At 54.9% G+C, this 17,999-nt stretch overlaps 1 protein-coding gene and 1 non-coding gene across 2 annotated transcripts in view; both read left to right on the top strand.

The window, feature by feature from the left end:
• The first annotated feature begins 3,673 nt into the window (after positions 1-3,673).
• TRNAV-AAC lies at positions 3,674-3,745 on the top strand. The gene has a single exon. It is a non-coding gene; the product is annotated as a tRNA-Val (tRNA).
• Positions 3,746-5,278: 1,533 nt separating this feature from the next.
• Positions 5,279-17,999, top strand: part of GCK (glucokinase) — a 43,241-nt gene continuing 30,520 nt past the window's right edge. Inside the window, 1 exon segment of the mRNA XM_032484304.1 lies at positions 5,279-6,486. Within this exon segment, the coding sequence (XP_032340195.1) occupies positions 6,442-6,486 (45 nt within the window). The 5' untranslated portion in view covers positions 5,279-6,441.

Below are 17,999 nucleotides of genomic sequence, written 5' to 3'. Positions count from 1 at the left end.
TCTCTGGCCTTGCTCAGCCTCCATCACCCCAGGAAGCCTTGCTCAGCCTCTGTGGTTACAAACTCTCCACGCTCATCCATCTTCCTGAAAAGCAAGACCCACCTTCCACTTCCTCACCCCAGCTATCCCCCAACTTGGCTTCAGTCCCAGCAGTGCCACAAACCACAAAACCGCAAATGTGAACAAACCATTAACCTCTCTGAGTCTCTCTTTCTCTTCCATCTGTAAAACTGGAAGAATGCCCTTTCCCATACGCATGTTGCTGGGAATGATAAGACATTATATTCCAAGCTCTAGACATAGTACATGTTACTAAATAAGAACAATGATGATAATGTGTGTTGTTATCATTCACGACCAAAAGGAAGAGAGATTGTGGTAAGTTAGAGGCATCCTGCAGGCTGTGGGAAGCGGAGATTTGACAGTAGGCTGAAATCTGAAATCTGAGGGCGGTCTGTAGATTGCAGAATAGTATTGTGTCTGTGTTAATTTCTTAATTTTGAGCATGGTGTTGTGGTTACATAAGAGAAGTCTTTGTTTTTAGGTAAATACATGCAAGGACTCAGGGGTAGAGGGACATCCTGTCTGCAAGATGCTCCCAAAGGGTTCAGATCTATCTATAATATATATGGAGAGTAAAGCAAATATAGTATTCTCTTAAATTTTTAAAAAAATTTTGGGAGGGGGAGTAATTAGTTTTATTTATGAATTATTTTTTTAATGGAGGCACTGGGGATTGAACCCAGGACCTGGTGCATGCTAAGCATGCGCTCTACCATTGAGTTATACCCTCCTGCACCCTCTGCAAATATGGTAGATTTAGAGTCAGGATCAAGGGTAGCCAGGAGTTCACTGTGCTGTTCTTGCAGCTGTTCTGGGAGTCTGAAATTATGGGGATAGAACAGATTGCATGGAAGGGGCACTGAGGCTCTGTCTGCAGCATCCGCAGACACAGGGGAGGCACAGCTCTCTGGGGTCCAGGCTCCCCGTCGTGTGCTGGACACTGGAGGGCAAGCCCCTCTGCGGACAGAACCGGAGCAAGGCTGCCTGTGACAAACGGCCCCGGTCCCCTCAGTTCACCTCGCTGTGCAAGGCAGTCAGCCTCCCTCCTTCGAGGCTTTGTTCAGCCCACAAAAGGCACTCAATTTGGTTGCAACAGCGGAACCCTCTATGCAGCTGCATAAAAGCCAGCCAAGGGATACACCCCAGGAGGCCCAGTCCAGGGGGAACCCAGCCATGCAGCACCTCAGTCCCCATACCCCCTTGTCGTTCAGCCAAGGCCAGGGCAGCAGGGTTGTTTTCACAGTAAGTCTAACTCTAGCCTCCACGACCCACCCAGGAAAGGGGACTTGTAAGGGGCCATTGATGCAGTCAGGCCTCTGCAGGAGTTCAGAACGTCACCCCCTAAATCCGCTGCTTCGACATATCGATCATTTTGAGTTAAAGGCATTTGAGAAACAGCAGCTGCAAGAAGGACACTCTGAACTTCCTTGTTATTCCCGAAAGCAGGAGGTGACACTCCCAGGTCAAAGGTGCTCTCTCTGTACCAGGAAGAGGAAGACATTCTTATCACCAGAGATGAACGGAGGCCAAGATAAATCTGTGCAAACAAACCAGAAACAAGAAACAATAAAGACTGTCTTGTCAATTTTTCACCAAGGTATTATTTTGTAAAGATATAAAAGCTTTCTCTCTGGTCACTTCTTTCGATCTTCATTCCCTTGTGAAGGCTCCTAAGCACATGTAAAAAAATGTAAGTAAAACTTTTATGCTTTTCTCCTGTCAATGTCAGTTTAATTCCTGGGCCCAACTGAAGACCCAAAGAGGGCAGAGGAGAATTTTTCCTCCCTTACACATTCTCAGTATCTCCCTGAGTCTAACACGCACAGTTGGATTCCTGCCATCACTCAGGAAACCCAGCTCCCAGGAACGCTGCTTAACTACCACCACCCTTCACCCAGGTGTCCCGTGCTCCCACCGGGTCCTCCAGGTCACAGGGAAGCCTGGTACAGGCAGTGCTCTGCCACCAGCCGAGAGGGAACAGGAGATGTCAGAGCAGGAGAGGGTGGGGTTTTCTGTGAAAAGGTTTACCTGGAGGCAGTGGACAGGAAGAGATCATAGCCAAGGAAGGGGGAGCCAGCTGGCAGCTTCCTGAAACAGTGGGACAGGCGCCCTCAGAACTTCCTCTCCTGCAGGGCCTTCCAGCAGCTGTATTTGTGCCACCAGGCAGCCCTCTGCTGCTCAGGGTCTACAGATGGATGTACAGCCCATGCTGGACGCATTTAGGCCGGTGACCTGACCTGAGGAGGGCACCCTGACTGCTGTGGCCCTGCTCTGCATGGAAACTGGGCAAAAGTCTGCAGAGTAGGAAGAGACGGCCACCATGAAAGAGGAGCTTGGTTCTCCAGACCTCCGAGAGCAGAAAAGGAAAAAAAAAAACCACCCAAGATGGGAGGCATCACAAAAGAAAAATCGTGACAAAGAATTTTAAAGCTCTCATGATTGGTCCCTTAGCCCCCTCCCCACCCCACCCCTGCTGACATCCCCCCTTCCAGCCCCTTGCCTTCTTTCCCCTCTGAACCTGCCCACCCCCTGAGGCTCCCCACCCCTCTTCACATGTGGGTGCCAGGAAGTCTGAGTCAGAGTCAACCAGCACAAACCTGTCCCTACTGCCGCAGAGATTGGTGTATGGATGGACACCTGACCCAGGCCTCAGCCAATCAATGCAAGCCATCTGCTGACCATCCAATCAGAGTGAAGCTCAGGACTTTGTGTTTGACACCTAGGGAGAAACAATGGGACTGGTAGAGGTTAAGGGCAGTGCACCCCAAACATTATCAATACCAACTTCTGGTTAAACATAGACGATAAAGTACATTTGTTTATATGAACCCCTGGGCAAATCGTCCACTAGAATGGCACAAAGAGGGTGGGAGGAAGACAGTAACTCATGGGAGACGCTAACCAGGTGCTCAGGTGTAAACTGGGGAGAGGCAGGTCAGGGATGGGGGCTTAGCAGGGGAGGGGCTGGAGCACAAGGTCCCGGAGCTGCGGGAAAAGAAGCAAGGGGAGTCCTGAGGGGGGTCCCTCCCCAACCTGTTCCAAATTCTTCAGCCAGGAATGTACCACCCTCTGCCTCTCTCCAAGGAGAAAGATGCAGGACTTTCCTTTGGGAGACTTGAACGCTCAGAGATTCTGCCCCTTTGTGGCCTCCATAAAGCCACCCATTGTTTCACGTAGTCCCTGTTGGGTAAATGTCTCCTGTGAGGCCAGCCCCAGGGCTCTGGCCGGGGTGCAGTGTGGCTGCCCTTGGCTTAGGTGACATTCCAGCCAGCTGTGGCCAGGGAGAGCAGAGCTGTGCAGCAGAACCTGGGACCTCTGCACGAGGACTGCCTTGGCCCCTGTCCTTGCGGGGCGGTGAGCATCGCAGGACTTTGCATCCCAATCCTTCCCCTCCCCAGTCTCAGTGAGCTCATTTTAAAGTGGCGAAAATAAAGCCACCCCTGCCTACTGCCCCAACACTGATCAAATGACGGAATGAATGCACAAGTAGTTTGTGCATCATAAATGTTTTAATCAATCATAGTTATAATGTTAATTTCTCCTTCTCCTAAGAAATCTATTTCCTTTCTTTAGGAATAAATCTAATAAGAAATACATAAGGCCAAGAGGGGAGGGTATAGCTCAGTGGTAGAGTGCATGCCTAACATGCATGAGGTCCTGGGTTCAATCCCCAGCACCTCCTCTACAAACAAACAAACAAACAAACCAATTAACTACCTCCATCAAAAAGAAAGAAAGAAAGAAAGAAAGAAAGAAAGAAAGAAAGAAAGGGATAAGACCTATAAGAAAAAAATAAAACTCACCCGAAGGACATAAAAAAAGACCGAAACAAATGGGGCAACGTATCACATTTCTGAATGAGGAGACTTGACATGATCAAAATGCCACTTCTCTAAAACAGACCCTCAACTCCACAAATTCAATGCCTTTCCAATGAAATGATCAACAGCGTTATTTTACTGAAATGGGATGAGAGATTCCAAGATTTATATGAAAGATAAAAGGTTTATGGTAAAGAAAATTTTGTGGGGAAAAGAAAAAAAAAAGAACAGATGCTTATCCCACCAGATATCAAAACCTTATGCCAACTGAGAGTGTGGTAGCCACAGAAATGGACAGAGAGAGGTCCAGCTCACAGGCAGAGCCGAGGCCAAGGCAGGCAGAGTACCAGGAGCCACTTTTACATTCAGGCAATCTGTTACTGACACAGGTAGCAAAAAAAAAAAGAAAGAAAAGAAAAGAAATGAAAGAAAAGAAAAGAAAAAGAAAAAGAAAGAAAAGAAAAGAAAAAGAAAAAGAAAGGAGAAAAGAAAAGAAAAGAAAAGAAAAGAAAAAAGAAAAGAAAAGAAAAAGAAAAAGAAAAAAGAAAAGAAAAAGAAAAAGAAAGGAGAAAAGAAAAGAAAAGAAAAGAAAAGAAAAGAAAGAAAAGAAAAGAAAAGAAATCACCCAAAGGTGCTGCTCCCCATCCTTGTCCCACCAGGAAGGCTGACTCCCAAACCAAAGAGTCTGGATCCCTGCGTCCTGAGTCACCCCAAAGCATCTCCCCGGGCTGGGAGCCCATTCTAGATGGCAGCTACACCCTGAGGGGCAAGGGGCAGAAAGCCTCACATCTCGGAAGCAGAGGTTAGAGGAAACCTTCCTGATTGCCTCCTGGGCAGATGGGGAAGAGTGGGAGGTGGCCTCAGGGCAGCTTCTTTCGTGTCCAACCTCAGTTCCTGGAGAATCACAAAGTGTTCTGACAGGCTGAGGTTGGCTGTGGTTCCAAAGTTGGCCTAGGGGTCCTGTGAGGACACCTGCAAGGTGACCAAAGCTGAGCCATTTCTTATAACAGAGAAATACAACAAGGGAGAACGAACTGTGATGCAGTCAGGGATACAAATCAGTGGAGAAAGGCTAGCCTACCCGACGACTATTAGACTACTGCCTCACAGCATACACAAATTCCAGAAGCGTCAAAGCACTAAACATTTTTAAAAGCTGAAAAACTATTAGAAGGAAATGTGAACGAACATGTTTCCAATTTGGGTGGGAAATGCTTTTCTTAACAAAACACGAGCTTCAGAAAAAAGAAAGCAAAAACTGATTCATAAGAAAGAAATACTTCTGTGTGATGAAAGATGCTATTGATCAAGCTGTAAGTTTAGCAATGGACAGGGGGAGGGATAGCATACTGAGCAAGCAAAAGATTAATAGATATTATGGGTGGAATGTAATAATGGTTTATACAAATCGCAAAGCAAAATACACTTCAATGACAAAAGTTAAGTGATATAAACAAGTCGTCCTTAGAAAAAGAAATAACCATAAACATAATAAAAAATATGTCCAGCACTTTGCAACTCATATGACAGAGGAGATAACAGATAAGCAAAAAATAAGAAAGATTTATCATCTCAAATGTTGGCCAGCATGTAGTCAAACTCCTAATAATGGTGGGAGGATTTATAAATTGGTGAAGCCATTCGAGGGGGAAGTGTCGTCCTGGCTATGCAATCATAACACAGTGATCAAAGCTTGAGGGTGGTCTGGGCACGTGTGGCAATGCTGGTGGCCAAGCCAGCTGCTCCCTCTTCCTCTGGTTCCCAGACTCATGGGGGCCTCCACTCCTTAGGATATGAATTTGGAAGACCCATGACCCTGCCCTGGGAACTGACAGGTGGCAAAGTCTGCGGTGATAAGGCGATTGGGCTGTCGCTATGGTGATGGGGATGGAGGCCTTTTGCCATCAGCCCCAGTTTTCTGCATGGCAGCTCTAATGACAGGATGGTCAGCCCTGCGGAGGCCGGAGGGTGCGAGCACAGAGGCCTGCTCCTGGTTGCCATGGCAGCATGGGCCCTCGCAGGAGCACAGAAAGCCCTGGCAGGAGAATTCCCCACTCCACACCTGGATGTGACGGGTGATGACTGAGCCTCAGGGCAGCAGGTTGGCGCGTGTGACAGAAACACAGTCGCCTGCAGCTTAATTACGCAAAAGCTGTCCCCCAGTCACAGGAGGAAAAAAAGTGGACCTTTTCTGCTGAATCTGTCTAGACACCACGCCGTCCCAGCTCAGCACAGCCCGGAGAGAAAGCTGACCAGTCCTGACCAGCCGTGGAGTCCAGCGATGCCCCTGCCCCAGCCACACCCGGCCTAACGAGGCCTGCGTGGGGAAGGGTCCCGACTGTGGCTCAGAAGAGAAGGCTCGCAGGCTTGCTGGAGAATGATGAAAAGGAGGAAGCTCTGTGATTGATCCTCCAGGCAGAAATCAGCCAGAAGCTGGATTGTATCCTCCCAGACGCCCGTAACCCTTGGTTGGGAGAAACCTGGGGATATTTCTGCCTTGGAAGCCTGTTGGGGAACTCTGAGGGGTCCCAGCTCCAACGGGCTGGCTGTGGTACAAATGCTGGATGACAGAGCCAGGATGGAGATCACCAAGAAGGAAAAGGTAGCTCTTTGCTGCTTTTCGGTGTTCTAGAAGAGTTTCTTATACGTTCCCACATTCAATGGTTTGTTTAACTTGGACGAGTGTTTGCTTAGTATCTGATTGCATGCACAGGTGCTTTAGGGACGGTCTGTGGGGAGTGAACTGTGGGGCACTGGCTTTGTTGAGCAGATCTGTTCCTCTCCCGGCTGCTCCAGACTCCGGCCCTGTGACTTGGAAGTCACAGGGTGCCAGGAGGCCTGGGAGGTGACCTCTGTTGGGTAGAGGGTCTGGAGAGTTTAGAGCCCCAGCTGGGGGGCTTGGGGGCCTGGGATCTTAGCGGCAGAACCTGCTGGCCAGCCATGAGACAAGACTCAACAGACGTCATGAAAGGTCTCAGAGGCCCTCCCTGCCTGGCAGGAATCTCTGTGTAAGGAGCCTGAGGGCGGTTACTCCTGGAGAAGAGCAGAGAGCAGTTACCTTTTCTAAAAGAAAGGAAAATCCAGACTTCCTCTGAGCCAGCCCTGTGCCCAAGCTGTGAGCAAAGGAGCTGGAGCTGGTGGCAGGGCGGCAGACAGAGCCTGCCCGCTCTCCCAAGCCAGGCGGGGCGGGGGAGACGGGGGAGAGGGCCCAGATCCAGGCCCTCTGGCACGGTTTCCTCCTCACATGTCTTTTCTTCTCCTTCTTCTGTGAAATGACGAAGTCAGCATAAACACTGGGCTGGTTCTGCTCCTGGCAGAGCTAATGATGTTAGGAGAAAAACAACCACCCCGGGGCAGGGCGCCGGCAGCTGCAGGCAGCAGGAAGCCGGGTGTGCCGGTCACTGGGGCCACGGCCACGGTTTGGATGAGGAATCCTGCACAGAGGGGCCGTGGAGGCAGCTGGGGAGCAGGGATGTGGTGTCTTTGGCACAAGCAGAGAGCTAGCGGGCGACAGAGAGCGGTGGGGCCTGGGGTCTGCTGTGGGGAGCTCACCATTGCAGACTCAGACCCCCGCTTCTTCTCATTTGTCCTGGGGACACAGTGATCCACGTGGGTAAACCATTTCTGTTCCACATGCCAGGGGGTGCTGGTCCCAGTTCGGGAGCCCAGCTGGCTCCTGAGGGCTGGAGTGGGGGCGGAGGGTGGGTCACCCACAGCCTTGTCAGGGCCGAGAGCAGAGGGAGGCATTGCTGCTTGGCATCTGCTTTAAGGAGCCACCCAAAGCATCCATCATCAAGGGAAAGAATATTTCAATGCAAATTCTAAAGAATCAAAATGAATGCAAAAAAAGTATGGTGAGCGGAATGCCGAAATTCTTTAGAAGGAGAATTATTGGGGTATTACTGATTTATTTTCCTGTCTCAGGCCTGTGCTGGTTGCTTCCGCAGCGCCAGCCAGCCAGCCAGCCAGCCAGGTGCCAGGGCCAGACAAGGGGGGCGTGGGCTCTGACGTCCTCACCCCGCCCGCCCCGTCTGTCCTGGCCGCTCAGAGGACCCACCTCTTGTCTGGTGGGGGAGGTGGGGTGGGGGCTTCAGTTTGGTGTCAGGGCCAACGTAAGGATATGAGGTTTTGCTGCCAGGCCACCAAGGTCCAGTCCTGTGTCCCCAGGAAGTGCTACCCCCACCCCAAGCCAGCATGTGACCTGAAGCAGTGAGCAGTGCCCTGTTCACACTTAACAGAAGTACCCCCAACAGGTCAGCCGCGGTGGTATCCACCACAGGGTCCCGGGAGGAGAGCATTCTGGTCGCTTTGGAGGGAACTGAGGTGCTGCTGGTTTTACCCTTTCTGTGTCTCCGGTTCCTCCATCACCCGTGGTCATCTCGCTATGATCTGTGGCTTCCCCGTGTGAGTGTCAGCTTCTTGCACGGTTTCTCTAGAGCTCCCCGGGGGCAGGCGCCCCTCCCCTCCAGCCTGCCGCCGTGGAACCCACCACCCTGATTCATTCCCTTGGCTTGGAACTCCATCCCTCGGCGGCTAGCACTTCTGGGTGGTTCTGGGTGGTCCTTCCCCCTTGCCTCATCTGTGCTGGTGGGCTGGAGGGATGGGGGCTCCACAGTGAGAACAGTTAGCCTTGGGTGGTGGGTTTGGGGAGCACTTTTCAGGAAGAAAGCTGGGGGGGTGACATTCCGGGTGTCTTAGTCTGCCCAGCTGTCATAACAAAATACTGTGGGCCGGGTGACTTCACCCACAGGCGCGTTTTCTCATGGTTCTGGAGGCCAGAAGTCTGAGATCAGGGTGCCAGCATGGTCAGTGCTGGGGGTGGGGGGGCTCTTCCTGGCTTGCCGATGGCTGCTCTCCTGCTGTGTCCTCACATGGTGGGGGGAGAGGGAGAGAGAGAGACTCTAGTCTCTTCCTCTTGTGGGGTCTCCATCCTCATGGAGATCTCATCTGACCCTAATCACGTCCCAGAGGCCCCAGCGCCTAATACCACACACTGGGGGTTAGGGCTTCGACGTATGTATTTGTGGGAACCCAATTCAGTCTTTAGCACCGGGGGTGGGGGATGGGAGCAGCCTGGGAGGAACTGACCTCCCTCCATTCAGGCCTTCCAGCTGCCCCGGGCACTTTGCTGCTGAAGGAGAAGGGTCAGAGATGGGGTGAGACAGCATCAGTTGCCAGTTTCCCCGACAGGACTTGTCCCAGCAGGTCTGGGGACCCAACAGGAGAGATCCCCACCGGCTCCCCCCCCCCCCCACCAAGCTGCTGGGAGGCTGGGCTATTGCCAGATGCTCAGGATGCAAAGCTCCAGGTGGCTCCCAAGCAGCGTGCTGGGAGAGGGGCCAGTGCGGGCTTGAGCAGAGTGATGACAAGACCCTGAACTTGCGGAAGTGAGGCTCCCCGTGGCCCGCTCAGTCATGGATTCAGCAGTGGGGGGCAGGGGCTGGGCCTGCCAGTGGGTGGTGGGCCCCTCTCAGCCGGGAGCTGCCGGCTCTGAGCCGTGTGAGAGGCTGTCCTTGCTGCAACCGGCTGGAATCCGCGAGGGGCCCAGGCCGGGAGGTGGTGGAGCAGAGGCTGACCCAGGAGAGCTGAGCAAGCTGCCTGGGTCCCAGGCCTCCGGGTCGAGCGAGGGCCCTCAGAAAGAACATTAAAATTCCCAGCATGTCCCTGGAGGAGGCGAGGCGGCGTCTGGGGCTGCAGAGCTGGGGGCAGACAGGCCACAGAGAGAGAGTGTCCTTGGCCTCCTTCCCCGGGTCTTGGCAGAGCTGCCCTGAAGCCACCCCGAGGCAAGAGAGAGCAGAGCTGTGCTGAAGGGAGGCCCTCCGCTGAAGGGAGGCCCTCCGCGGAAGGGTCTGGTGCAAGGCAGGGCTGTAGCCTTTGGGGGCAGCCCAGATGTGTTCCCCGTGTCCCCGCATTCCTGTGACAGAAGGGCAGTCCTGGCCCGGGCCCTTCCCTCCACATTTATTTCCCTCCCCTTCTCAGGGCTGGACACTGATTCTTGCCCCAGTCTCAGAAGGCTGCAGCCCTCTGTGTCTCTGTCTCTGTGTCTCTGTGTCTCTCTCTCTGGCTGGGTGCATTGAGAACAGGCCCCTTTATTGCCCCCTCCAAGCCCTGCTCCTCCCCACATCACCCTCTCAGGCCTGCCCAGGTACCTCCCAGACAGGAATCCATGCGCCCCTCCACTGTGGCCCCTCCTCAGCGCCCCCCACCCCCGGCTCCTGCCAAGTCCACACCCTCCTCTCCCAGTCTAGTTCCCTCCTCAGCCCCCCAGGGGCCTGAGGGTAAGCTTCTTGGCATCCACCAAGGCCCCTGGTCTGATGACCACTGGCCACCTCCTCCTTTGCTTGATGTGTTCTATTCCTTTGTTTTCTAAAAGCGGAGCCATTTATCCCCATAGCCAGTTCCCGAACAGGCCATCCAGCTGCTGAGACAAGCTGGGACTAGATTCCAACACGTACACATCCCTGGTGAGGATGCATTGTCCTGTCTGTTCATTTCTGCTCCAGGGAATCCCTCTGGGTACCACTCTCGTTGACACACGTCTGTGGTACCAGATCCCGCCTCACCTTCTCAGTGAGGTTTAGACCCGCTGGTCAAATTTCATAAAAAGTGCTGTGAGGGTTTTGACTTGGGGAGGGATGGACCTTCTACCCCGGAATATAGGCACTTCCCCGGATACAGATTGTCTCTTTTGCCTTTTGGACAACAGTTCTGGCTCTTGGACTCTCCTTTCCACAGGAGTTGAGTTCCTGGCCCAGGCTTCTCTTTGACCCCCTGAGAAAGTCAGTCTGGCTGGTCCTCTGTGGCCATCCATGCCAGAGGGTCCCGACTGCTGTCTCGAGAGTTGGGGCAGGCTAGGGAGTTCGGGCTTGGAGCCTCTCGAAGGCTCCCAGGGGTGCTGAGCTAGGCAAGGGGGTCCTACCAGCTACTCGGAACTGGCGGGAAGAGCGCCGTGCCAACAGCCCAGCCATGTGCCTACGCCTGAGGGTGTGCCCAGAGCAAGAGCTATCCTGTGGGGTAAGGGGACCAAGGCCCAGAGGTGTGGGGTTTACCCTGCCAGAGCATCCTCCCCTCCAGGTGGGCAGCCAGCTCCCCTGGGCCCCCAGCATCCTCAGGCCCCCCTGCAGTCGTCCTGACCTGCTTTGAGCATCACCCTCCCCCTCTGCACGTGCTCTTCATGCGTCTCACTCAGTCCATCTCTGCTCTGCTCCCTCTGCTGCCCCACGCCAGGCAGCACCTGCCCAGCCAGAGGGGCTCCAAGTCTCCCCTCTGGTGCTGGGCCTGAGCAGGAATCCAACCGAGGGGAAGGGCGCCAACCGTGGGTCCTGGCTCCCAGGTCCCCTCTGGGCCAGATCTGCCCGCTGCTCAACCACGGGCTGTTCTCGGGGACTTTCTCAGAGGCTGTCCTGCCCCTAATTTCACAGAGAAGCCGGGTGAGAGGCTGAAGTCACACGGGGTGAGTGGTGGAGAGGCACTCCTTCTGAGGCAGCTGCTTTGTGAGCCCAGGGGTGGCCCCTGGGCGAGGGCAGCAGCCCAGCTCCCTCGCGGCCGGGTGAAAGCAGGATGGGCTAACAGCAGCATAGGATGGGTGTGGAGACCTCTGTGAGATGTGGCCAGAGGTGGATCAGAAGGGGACTCGGGAAGCCAGGATCTCTTGAAGCAGATGCCATCTGAGAAGCCCCAGGGCTCTGGGAAGAGGAGAGGCGGGCCCCCTCACTCCCTAACACCCCTGAGAAGGGAGGCCCTGCTCACTGCTCCAGGGTCAACACTGCCTCCTTTTCTCCCGCCCCCTAAGTCATCCTACCATCGCATGTTTGGTGAAGTGCACTCAGGACCACGGCCTTATGTCCACCTGCTAACCCTCCAATAAGCCCCTGCCCCACACAGCTCGGCAGAGCCCTGAGCCCGGGGCGGTCCCCTGGGGTGCTGGCATGGGCCCTGGGCCCCCAATGCTGGACCCAATGGGCTTGCCCACTCCTCCCGCCAAACTGGGCCCCCGGGGGCCCACTGTACTGTCACCTTGCCCGGGCTGGTCCCCACAGGGCAGTGGTGACAGACCCGCTTGGATGTGCTTCCCACCTGTAAGGACCCAGCAGATCCAGCCTTCGCCCCCAGGGGAGGCGAGGGGTGGGAGAAGATAAAGAAACCCCCTCGTTGGCACTCCCCAGAAGAGCAGAGCTGGTCTGCGCCCCCAGAGGGAAGGATGCCATGTCCACATCAAAGGGCTGCCCTCTGCTCCCAGCCCGTGTTTGCGGATGTATACCTGGCTGGGCTGCTGGCTCAAACCTGCTCTTTCCTTCCTAGCAGGATGGCCTTTGGCAACTTTGAAATCCCTCTGGACCTCAGTTTCCCCTTCTGTACAGCGCGCCCCAGGGCTGCTGTGTGGACGGGAGCCCCTGAATAGTGAGGCCCTCATGCTACTTAACCAAGCACAGAGCTGTGCAGAGCAGCTGCACTTCCACCGTGAGCAGAAGGGCGAAGAAGTCCTACACGTAGACAGCCGGGAGGAGGGACGCGATGCCACACACCCCTTCCAGAAGCTACAGAATCCTCACCCTGTGTCCTAGGACATCATATACCCACAGACAGACTCACAAGAAACCCAAGTCATGTGTGTCACATGTGCTCTCTGGTTCCTGCCCATGTGGCTCCTGGACCTGGCCACCGGGTCCCCCATCCTCCAGAAGGTCCCAGAGTGGCATTGTCCCAGCTGGTGGGCTGCCAGGCCCCTTCACAAAGCACAGGAGGAGAAGCAGGTCCCACGAGTACATCAAGGCAGATGTGCCTGGGGGAACACCAGCCTACTTCCCCTGTTGCTGGCCTGTGCATCCCCCTTCACCTGCAGGCATGGTGTTTCCATGAAAAACATGAAAATAGAAAGTTGTGAAGAAAAAGTCAGTGAAAATGGGTGATAGATGGCTTTAAAAACAGCCCACAAGAGAACCACAAATAGATAAATGATTTCAGTTAATTACAGAGAAGTGGCGTGTGTTTCCCTATTCATACACACACACACACACACACACACACACACACACAATCTTTTAATCACTGATGAATGCATCACTTGCAAAGTACGTAGAAATTATAAGAATAGTGTGAAAAAAATATTAGCATACAGGACTCTAGTTTTCCCATAATTGAGCCTTTGATTCTGTCCTGGGGGAATTTGTGGACACACAGCAGCACTGCAGGGGGGAGGTGCCAGCCCCTCCCCTCCTGCCGTCCAGCCTCGAATGTGCAGGGGACACTCACCACTTCTGCACCTGAGAGAGGCCACCTGCCTCCCTTGGTCCCAGCCTGGAACCTGCTAGGCCAGGTCTGTCACAGGCTCACCTCTCATATCCCGTGGGGCCAACAGGGCAGCAGGCGCCCCTAAGCCACCAAGAGAACCTCAGGCAGGGAAAAATGTGGGGGGACCCTGCGTGCACAGACACCATGGGCCCCCAGTCCCCAAAGCCCAAGGACTAATGCTGTGAATGCCTCCCCAGTGAGGGTGGCCGCCACCCTCTCCCCAAGACTCCTTGAGCGCAGTGGGGTCCATGTGCCGAATCAGGGAGCTTCGCAAACAGCCTCCAGGTCCTCACAGCCTCTCCTTTCTGCTGCAGGAGGCTCAGACAAACTTGACCTTTTTGGGAACCAAGTCTAACAGACTCCGAAATACAGTCCAGCAGTCAGGAGACTAGCCTGGGTTGGAAGGGATGCCCACTGCAAGGAAGATGGGTTTTCTTCTATTCTTCTTTATTCTTTGATGTATATTTTTAATTCCCACCCCTCCTCCCCAAGAGAAACGCAAACATTATCAGCCTTCCTCGGAGCCTGCAGTCACCCGGGCCTCTTCTCCTGCTCCAGTCTCCTGGGTCTCTGGGAAGTGCCGGGGTGGGGGTGGGGGGTTGCTGTGGTCCATGTTGTGTCTCCGTGGGCTGGAACAGGACCCCACATCCTGGCCAAGGCGCACACAGAGAGGGTGGCCATCGACCCATGTCCCAGGGGAGCCTTGGCTGGATGATCCTGAACTTTCCAGTTAATCCCCTACCCGGTTTGGCCTCTTAGTCTCCACTGCCCAATTCCTGTCTCCGTTTCTGTAGGCTGCCCGATGTTCAAGTCCCTAGTTACTTTGGCCCCTCCCAGTGCTTTGTACCTCCCAGGCCCTGCCAGGTGGCGCCCGCTGCCCTCTCCATCCCTGCCCCAGCCAGGTCTGTGCCTCCCGGTCATCACAGCTCCCTGCTTCCACTGGGGCAGGTGAGCCCCCAGCCTCAGAGTGGACAGACAGGCCACTGTGAGTCCAGCCATGCCCCTCAGCCTCCTTGGGCCTGGATACTTGTCACCAACTGGGAATAATAATGATGTTTGCCTCCAAGGGCCACGGGGTGGAGGAGCGCCTTCCTGCGTGAGTGGTCAGCTACGAAGCTGACCTGACCCTCAGTGACCTGATGGGGAGGGGAGGGGGGCTTTCAGGGGAGGGGCTGAGACTAGAGGGAGGTGGTCAGGTCGGGGTGGACTCCAGGCTGACACTTCACAGCACCAGGGGTTGCGCTCCCTCCAGACCCCTCCCAGCACCAGAGGTCCAGCAGGTGCCAGTACCCTCTCCCACCCAGGAGCCGTTTGAAGTCCCGCTGGTTTATGCTCAGAGCGCTCTGCGGGGTGGAGTGAACATCTATGCTTGTGTTTGCTGACGATGAATCAGGAGCCGACGGAGGTCATGTCCAGGGTCACATGGGTGGGAAACAGAGATGAGGATCTGGGATTCTCTGCTCTCCTGGGCTATGACCCAGAGGGCACAGCTGGCAGGCTGATCTCCAGTAAAGACCCTGTCTTTGGCATCCAGTGTCCTCTGCAGTCTGAACACTGGATGTTCGCTCTAATGACTGGGACAATTGTTTGCCCCAAATTCACTCCCCAGATGGAAAATGGGTATAAAGAATTAGTGCGTAGGTAGCATCTGAGTCCTGGGAGAGGTTGTAAGTGTCCTGTTTCTGCTGTTCTCCCGAGAGGGTCCCATATGTCTTGTGTCACTGCCACCAGGCCTGGTGCTGTGTGAAAGGGAAAAAGCATGTGTATCCCTTTTGGGTCAGGTTCCCGAGACAGAGCCTGAGATTGGGATTCTTCAGAAAGTGGCTGACCGAGCAAGTGCTCTCAGCGGAACCCGTAAGGAAGGGAGAGGAACAGAATAAGAGAGGGCAAGAAACCAGGCGAAAAAGTGGGTTCAGCCTGAGCAAAGCCTCAGCCTGTTCCCGCAGGGGGCTCTGAAGTGTGGAGAGCTTCACGGAGCTGCCCATCCTTGAGGAAACAGGCCAGCCTTTCTTACGCCTGTAACAGAGTCATTGCCTGAGGTCTCGGGAGAAGGATGTGCTGTGAACGGGGAGCAGCCACCACTCAGGGCAGCTGGGGGCGGGGGGTGCCAGCCCGCTGTTGGGGGGGCACCTGTGGTGTTCACCGTGGTCCTCCCGTTGCAGGGCTCGGATCTATCAACCTCTCACTCCCTCCATGCACAGCTTCTCCAGGATTCTGGGGAGACTCACAACTGGATGCTGAGTGAGGTGAACCACAGTTCTCCTTCTGCAGGTGACTACCCAGATCCGCACCTGCCTCCCCCCCCCCCCATTCTAGGGCTCCTCCTCCTCGGCTGACATTGCGGGGCCAGGGTGGCTCACCTGGAGGGGCGACCCGGACACTCAGCCCTGAAGAGTCTGCACCCTGCCTCCCCTTACCAAGTTGTGTTTGCTGGGTGCTGTCTGTTTACAGTCACCACGGGGCACATGAGTACCAGAGACACCCCAGTGGATCATCTGAGTGCAAAACCTATGCTGCTCTGCTCCATCGTGTGACAGTACTGCTGCCTCCCTGTGATGGCAAGGGTCAGCCGCTGCCTGGTCACACTGGGCTCCTGGCGCCAGTACAGTCATATCTTTCTCTACCTGCCTGGTTACTGGCACAAGGAGCATGGTGTGACCGGGTGGCAATCGTAGCTCTAAATTTAGTGGAACTCTTCCTGCATCCCCTAGTGGAAGCATCTCTCCTCTGAGAACCAGGGCCTCTAGGCTCAGAGAAAGAACAAATTCCCCAAATGGGTCACTAGGAGTGACAAGGAGCCCTTGGTTCCCAGACCTGTGTGTTTTACCCTCTAGAGACACAGCGTCACTCAGTGGCCATTAGGGTGGTTATGGCAGCCTGGAGGATGCTGGCCCCTTTGATCGGGGGTCATCTTCACGCTGCCAGCTCAGCTGTGCCTTCAGGAGTCTGTCCCAGCACTCTGGCAGGCTGGCAGCTTCTTGGTGGTAGGACTAGCGGATCCTGCGGGTCGTGTGCTAACTGCCAAGCCTCCTCTGCCATGAAGTGGATCCTTTGTCTGTGGTAACGTTGTGTGCGATCTCCTGTCAGTAGGTCAGACATTCCATGGCTCCCCAGTTAGTGGGACTGGCTGAGACACTGAAGGTGGGAAAGGTGAATGCATGCCTGGGTCATCAGATGAACTGCTGCCCGTTCCAGGGTGGGAAAGGGTTCAGCAGAGTCAACCTGTCACCAAGTGGTGGCTGTCGGTGACCGGGAGGAGCCGTGTCATACCAGGGCTTCAGGGTTGGTGTCTGATACTGGCAGGTCATACACTGAACAGCACAAGCTCAGCCAGCCTTGCCTGTGCTATTGGGCTCAGGCACAGCTTCCATCTCTGCCACCGTGGTTATTTGTCCCTCAGGGTTGTGTGCAGGCTGAGCCGGACGAGGAGCTGTCTGTTTTGTTGCCTTTTCTCTAGCAGATGGTTTGTCAGAGGCATTGGCGCCTCAGACCTGCCCCCAGGCGCAGGGATTTACCTGCACACCTCCTCCCCCACCGCCCCCATCCCCAGTCCGCTAACCTGGCTCCTTCCCGCGAAGCTGTTCAGCACCATCTGTGGTCTACGTGTACCTTTACCTTGAGTCCCTTCTCTCTCCTCACAAAGTGAGAGGCTGGCTGCCCTGCCCCAGACTCTGCCTGCTGAGAGGAGTTCTCCTCTCCGCTGTCCTCCGGGGCCGCCCCTGCGTGGGACTGCGGTGCAGCAGAGGTCCCTTTCCAGTTTGCTCCACTTGCCCTGACTGGCCCACGGTCCGAGCGTGGGAGGGTTTCTGCCCTCCTCCAGCAGCTACGCAGAGGGAAGGCCAGATGTATGAGCTGAGGGAGGGCCCAGGGGCACTGATGCAGGAGTGGAAGGTGACGGGCGGGTCCGGGCCACCTGCTCCCACAGCTGCCCTGTGCCCTCCAGACCTGCTTGAGCCAGACTGCAGACGCGCAATCCTGACGGACGGCTGCGGGGCCCTCCGGGTCCCTGACTCAGCGGCTCTGACAGCACCCAGCTCTTGAGGGGCTGCTCTGGCCACGTGACCACTCGATGTCCCACGGTCAGATGCTCTGTCTCTCCTGGGGCCCAGTGACATGCCAGGGGCTGCCTTTCAAGTGGTGTTTGGTTCTCTGCTGCAGATCGCAGGACCCGGGGTCCAGAGCCCAGGGTCTCCTCTGTGACTCTCCTCTTGGGGTTTCTCACACTTCACGCAGGGTGACACCTCAAGCGTGAGGGCTGCCTGGCCACACGGCCTCAGGGTCAGGGCTGACTGTGGCACCATCCCAACCAGCTGCAGGACCTTTGTTTTCTCTGGCTCCACTTAAACTATCAGCCTCCAGTTTCATCCAATAAATAGGTTGGCATGGTATTGCCAAGAACAGAATATGCTGCTTCCACAATCTGAAGAGGCCTGTCAAGTGCTGTGTACCTTTCTTAGCGATAAGAAGAACAGGGCACAGTCATTTGTTATCCACTATAAAGCAGTTGTCCTGGCCCGCCCTGGACCACTGGGCCCAACCACCACGACGTCACCAAGACCGTGAGCCCAGTGATGTTCTGTGGTCTGGGCAGACCAGATGGTTTAGGTTTTGGGGGACTCTACTGTGACAGAGAGTGGGCGAATTCACATCCTTTGGAGCAAGACTGTGACTGAACACTATTGTCCATCTCAAGTGCATGCAGACTGCTTCTGCTCTTCCCTCCTGAAGGTTATCGATTTAAAAAAAAAAAGGAATGTCTTGGCTCAGGCTGCTGTCACAAAATGCCGTAGACTGGGAGGTTTGAACAATAGACTTTGCTTTCTC

Source organism: Camelus ferus, chromosome 7 (genome assembly GCF_009834535.1).
Source record: "Camelus ferus isolate YT-003-E chromosome 7, BCGSAC_Cfer_1.0, whole genome shotgun sequence".
Taxonomy (NCBI): Eukaryota; Metazoa; Chordata; class Mammalia; order Artiodactyla; family Camelidae; genus Camelus; species Camelus ferus.
Note: the sequence above shows the minus strand (reverse complement) of the source record. Positions and strands in the feature narration are given on the sequence as shown.